General features: G+C 42.5%; 1 protein-coding gene across 1 annotated transcript; it reads right to left on the bottom strand.

Annotated features, from left to right (window-relative positions):
* Positions 1-6,163: 6,163 nt before the first annotated feature.
* Positions 6,164-6,514, bottom strand: H2al3 (H2A.L variant histone 3). Its single transcript, XM_077793658.1, has one exon. The coding sequence runs from the start codon at positions 6,512-6,514 to the stop codon at positions 6,164-6,166; it is 351 nt and encodes a 116-aa protein (XP_077649784.1).

Genomic DNA, 6,514 nt, shown 5'->3' on the forward strand with positions numbered 1-6,514 from the left:
TTGTGTTTTTTGATGGTTAACGTAGTCTGTCAACTTGCATGGGCTAAGGGATCCCCCGACAGCTGGTAAAACATTATTTCTGGGTGCTTCTAGGAGAGATTAGTCTTTGAATCAGGAAACTGAGTAAAGATTGCCCTAACCAATGTGACTATGCATCATCCAATCCATGGAGGGCCCAAATAGAACAAGAAGGTGGTAGAGGGAGAATTCACTCTCTCTAAGCTGGGACGTCCATCTTTATCATGGGGTGGCCAGCACCTCACCAGGGAATTCTTGCCTGCTCAGAGGGATAAGCTTCCTGAGAAATTAAAGTCTAGAATAATTAGAGAAGAACAAAAGACAAAGAGAAAGGATAGTTTTAAAGATGAAGCCCTGATAGGTCCAGTCCAACAGGAGCTGGAGCTGGACAACTAGAAAATGGCTCCTATGGTTTATTTAAGGGGGAACATCAAAGGCAGGAGTAAGGTTTCAGAGGTGGAATCTTGCTTTGTGACATCTTGCAGTCAGCAGATTAACTGGCATCTTGGCAGGTCACACCCATCTCGAGGGGCTATGAGGCTACAGCAGGTCACCTCATCTCTGGTGCTGTGCGGGACCTTTGGCAGAACTTGAGTAGGACTCACCATGTGTCTAGGCAGTCAGCCAGAGGAAGTGTCCACCGGAAGTTCCAGACACTAGATTATCCTATTCACTAGGCTGTGATGCGCCATGCAGTCCACACACACCCCACAGATGGCTCTCAACACATCCTCTCTTGGCCTCATACATAGGCATTCCTGGTTTGAGGGCCTATAGACACAGACTGAATTATACCTTCAAATTTCCAGGGTTTCAGGCTTTCAGGTTGTAGAACTTCTTGGCCTCCACAACTGAGACAATTTCAATAATAAAGCTCTTCATATATATGTATGTGTGTGTGTGTGATTATATATGTGTGTGTGTAAATATATATATTTACACACACATATCTATATATGTGTGTGTGTGTGTGTGTGTATATATATATATATATATATATATAAAATCTCCAAATATATATAACTAGAAATGTGTGTGTGTGTATGTATATATATATATATATATATATATATATATATAAAATCTCAAATATATATAACCATAAATGTATATATTCTATGGGTTCTGTTTCTCTGGAGAACCCTAATATAGATTTTATGAAAATAATAATGTCTTCCCTAACTTATCAATACTAAGTATAATGCAATCACATATTTTTATGTTTCTTGGGTGTATTTTTTCTAAAATTATACAGTTTTACTAATAAAATGATCTAGAATTGTTTCTACAACAAGTTTAAGATGTAAATATCATAAATTTGCTTGAACAATTTGAATTCTTTTTTGAGCATTCAACATATGTCTTCATCACTTAAAAGTTGAAACACTGCAGGAATTTAGAACTTTTAAAAATGAAAAGGACTCAGGAGCCTGAGGCAGGAGGACTTCGAGTTCAAAGTCAGTCTCATCAATTTAGTAAGACCTTGTCTCAAAATAAAAAAATAAAAAGGGCTGGGGATGTGGCCCAGTGGTTAAGCACTCCTAGGTTCAATCCCCAGTATCAATCAATCAATCAATAAATAAATAGGATTGTGAATGTAGCTCAGTGATAGAGCATTCCTGGGTTCAATCCTGAGTACCCTCCACCCCTTGGCAAAAATCAAACCAAACAAACAAAAACTCAAAGAGATGCATGTAGCTGAACGAAACTGAGTTAGATATATTCATGAGCTATCTGAGAAAAATCACAACCAGTACACAATTATCTACCTCTAGTTTTCTCCATGAAATAGAAGTTACTTGGCTTAAATGTTATAATTTGTATGTGTTAATGATATTCTACTAAGGAGTCTCCAGATAAGATTTATGTTTTACTAAGAGAAAAAGTAAAATTTTTCTGTTCGGAAGCAAAATGGCTTTTTGTCCCACAAGAGGAAAGAGACTGGAAGAAGACAAAATTGAGCAGGTATCAAAAGATTTGGAAAGTTCACAGAACAGAATTTGAAAAAGAGTACAAATTTGTGTTAAAAATTGTCAAAGCTGACTTAATTTTCATTAGCTAATGCATAAATTTTCAAAAACAGCTTGTGATTTCTTTAGAATTAAGTATCATTTTGGATCTTGAATTCAACCTAAAAATTTGATTTGCTCTGGAAAAAGACCAAGTTTTGTTAGAGAATGGATCTGATTTTAATAATATAATGTACAAGATAACTTTTCAAATGTATTCATTTCCTACATTGCTAAAACAAATTGTTAAAATCTTGGTGGCTTAAAAAGCACACAAATTTATACACTGATACTTCTGGATGTCAGGGAGTCCAACCTCAGTTTCTATAGGTTATTTTCTTTACAATCTGCCCCCAAAGTACAGATTACATATCGTAATAGAATGACTTGCAACACATTCTCACTTTAATATGCCCCAGATTACTATCTTTAAATGAAAGAAAATAAGTTACTTCTTTAGTGTTTATTTAAATATTTATTGCAGTACCACTTTGAGAAACAGATAACTGAGCTACAACCATGCACATTTTCAGGTTTTTACAATCCTACTTAAATCTTGGCAATCCCAGGTACCAAGAAAAGAAAAAAAAAAAGGCAGAAATCTGAGAAATACTAATACCTCAGTATTTAAGACTTGAATTCTTTTTTCCCAAAGGGGAACATTTAACACATTCTATCTCAAAGCATTTTTCTCAGGATACACTACAGGAACGAGCTTCAACAACAAGTAAGATTGACTGAACAGGTATGGGAATTGAGCAACACCATTTAGGAAACTTTATAGAAATCTGAGATTTTCACATATTTAAGTAAGTGGAATCTTCTTGTTGGAGAGAATGTACACCAGTCTGGGTGTTGTTGAACTCTAGTGATGATTCAAAGATGTACTTTATATTAGTCATGCACAATAGGATCACATATCTGTCAACAATTGGATAGATTGAGAAACAGAAAATACCAGTCTTATATCAGAGACAGTTTGAAGAGAATGTCACTATATTAATTGGTTAAATAAGAATATTTCTGAACATCATGGCTTTAGATTTAACTTCCAGCAGGAATAATGAATTCAAGTAGTATTTGGAGCCGTGCAGGTACTATAAATAAGCAGAGTTAACAATGGGATACAAGAGGGAAGGGTATGGGCTACAACCAACAGAGGACTAGTTTTAATGGGGCAGCAGCTAATCATTTCTGTCTGATGTGAGCCATGTACATGCCCAGGCCCTGTGATTTCCCAAGAGAAGTCACAAATTGAGATTTTTAAATTGAGATTTTTGATTTTGATTTTTTTAGAGTTTTTTTAATTTATATTTTTAAATTATTTTTAGATTTTGATTTATTCAGTTTGTTATTTTAATTTTTTATTAATTTTTTTGAAGCGGTGAGGATCAAATCCAGGGCCTCACTCTTACCAGGCGAGCATAGTACCACTGTGCTACATCCCTGGCCAAAAACATGTTGATTTTTAAATGTGGATAGCCAATTAATTTTCTTTCTAAAATATCACTGTATTCCTGATGAAGCTGAATAGGAATGTGACCTGGGCACTTTGTGATTTGTGAATTACATAATAGTATATTGGAATTCAGTAGAAGGATTGCTCTTTTTAGAATCATCTTTTGGGAGCTGATAACGCCAAGGTCGTGGGTTCATTTCCCCGCACGGGCCACCAAATGCTGCAGTCTGGCTGGGCACAATTCAGGAGCCACTTGTCAAAAGAAATGAACTTTATTTTTAGAACACACACACCACACCACACAGCTCCTCAGGAAAAACCCTCAGAGCCCAACTGCCACCACCGGCTTCCCACAAGCCTCTCCACCTCCCCCCCACTCCTCCTGCTCTTGAGGCCGATTGGCTGGGTTGTGTGGGTGGAGCCAAAAAAAGTCCCCCAATGAGCAGCTCCGTGGTCTGAAAGGGTGGGGAAACAGCCCAATGAGCATCACTGCAGAGGAGCCAATCAGTTGGCAGCTAGAAGTTTGCTGGTGCTGCTGTGAGCCAATCATCAGCTGGCAGCTGGAAGTTTGCTGGCAGCTGGAAGTTTGTTGGGACCCCTTTCGGCTGTGGCTCTCAACAAGTAAGAAAGGCCCTTTTCAAAGTTTCAGACTGTCAGATTCTGGTCATATCCTTCAGGATCTGTCACAATGGTAAGGGGACCTGGGGCTTCAAAAGGCATCATTTCCTCAGGCACTGGCAATATTAGTCTAAATTCCCCTCAAGATTTGACTCTTGGGCTCATCCATTGTCACGGATGATAATTTCTGCTGTGTTGGCCTGTGTCAGACCCTGGCAGGCCCTGACAGTGACGTGACCACAGACCTGACTGGCAGCCTCTCTTCGGTCAGGTTTTAGCATTCTCTCTCCACAGGATCGGAGCTACAGGGAACGTTTCCTCACATCACCCACCCATTGTTCAAAAAGGCACAAGAGGCTTAAACCTGGGTGGTCTCATGCCTTCTCAAAGGCAGTAGTTCTCACTGCACCCCCGTTCTTCCCGAGTATACATTTCCTTCACATGTGGAAGGGGCATTTGGCAGGGTGCTGGATTAGGATGATGCCATGCTGGTCATAGTCCCCATGTTTCCTGTGAACACCACAAACATAACTGAACATAATATATAAAGGGACAGTAGTGTCACTGTTGATCTTCTAGGCCCCTTGACTCTGTAGAGGACCCATCAGCAAGGGCTCATTCAGGTTTAACCTCCAAGTGCCACCTCACACACCAGAGTGTGACTCAGACTACTCCCTGACATTGCCCATCTTAGAGGCACTCACTCTCCATAAAAGGACACAGGACAGGGCTGGGGATGTGGCTCAAGCGGTAGCGCACTCGCCTGGCATGAGTGCGGCCCGGGTTCGATCCTCAGCACCACATACCAACAAAGATGTTGTGTCCGCCGAAAACTAAAAAATAAATATTAAAAAAAAAAAAAAAAAAAAAAAAAAAAAAAGGACACAGGACAAGGAGAAACCCAGGCCCTGGACACTGAGATGTTTCACTGCAGGGAAGAGAGGGGCAATGGTGTCCCTACCATGTGATCAGCTGAAGGGGACCCTCCACCTGCAGTCTCTGGGGAGAGGCCTGCTTGCTACTTGCATGAGCAGTGCAGGAAGAGATGAACTTGGCCAAGGAATGCTTCAAGGCTCTATGTGGAATCACAGCTTTGTGGGGTGGATGTCCTGACCATGAGGTTTCTGTAAGTGTGAGGACCTGCGGGCATTATGTGGCAATAAAGGCTTCTTGGGTTTCTACATGCACAGCGTCCAAGGAGCCCTAAGCACAACCCTGACACTGTTTCCTTCATCTTCAGGCTGCTCCTGGGCATTAGCCAAAGGCCAAGCCAGGTGCTTCTGCTTCCACAGAGGCAGAGAGGGTGAGTCAGCACCAGGCACAGGGAGCACAGAGGAAACCAGAGCGTGGTCTGCCACTGCATAAGCCATCTTTTAAAATGAGGCAGAGTGTAAGAATATGAATGAAGAATAAATGAATTAGCATCCCCATCATTCCTGTTTCAGACATTTCCTTGTGGTTTCTCCATCCCTCCTCCATCTTTGTGTGAACACCCCATCCCATTAAGTTCATGCCAATGGTGTGCCACATTCTCCCCCCACTCCCACCACTGCCACCTTCTGACTTCAGACTTTCTCTACTGTGAAGAAAGCCTTCCCCACCTCAGTCATGGTCTTCAGCTCCCCCCCCCCCCAGTTACCAGCTTCCTGCTGGGAACCCCACGTGCCTGGGAAGGCCCCAGCCAACCCCCTGGCCTCCCAGGGTCCTCCTTGTTCAGGGCCTACGAGGACAGCTTCTCTGCCTCCTACCCCAGCCAGCTCCCCCCAACCAGGGACCGCACTGTCTCTATTAGAAACTGCTCCCCTGAAATCACTGATTCGAACACCCCATACTGACCCCTGCTGTCACCCCTCCAACCCTCTTTGGGATAACCCCTCCTGGGTGCCTCACAAACCCCTCCAACTCAACATGACAGAAACTGAGAGGAGTCACATCCACAAGCTTTGACTTAAACGCTTTAATGATGATGACAACAGCATAGGCTCCCTGCTCTATGGAATTTTGGAGCTGGGTGAGACATTTGATGGAAGTCCCACCAGGGCTGGAGACCCAGGCACCATTACTTCTTACTCTTGTAGGCCTTGTCAGTTCCCAGGGATTTGGTGTTAGCCTTGAAGAGGCGGCAGAGCTGCGGGTTCTTCTCCAGCACCTTCTTCACATGATCTGGGGTGATGTATGCCCTGCGGTTGCTCCCGGCCTCCTGAGCTGCCAGATCCAGGATGTTAGCTGTTAGGTACTCAAGGACACCAGCCAGGAAAACGGGTGTAAAAAAGCTTAGACGCTGGGCATAGTGACCTTGTCTCAGGAGGCGGTCCACGCGGCTCACAGGGAACTGCAGCTCTGTTCTGGTGGATCTGGAGATGGTCTGCTTCTTAGTCCTGTGGTTCTGATGGTATTTTTTTCCAGCCAT

The sequence above is a fragment of the Urocitellus parryii genome, chromosome X (assembly GCF_045843805.1).
Source record: "Urocitellus parryii isolate mUroPar1 chromosome X, mUroPar1.hap1, whole genome shotgun sequence".
Classification (NCBI taxonomy): Eukaryota; Metazoa; Chordata; class Mammalia; order Rodentia; family Sciuridae; genus Urocitellus; species Urocitellus parryii.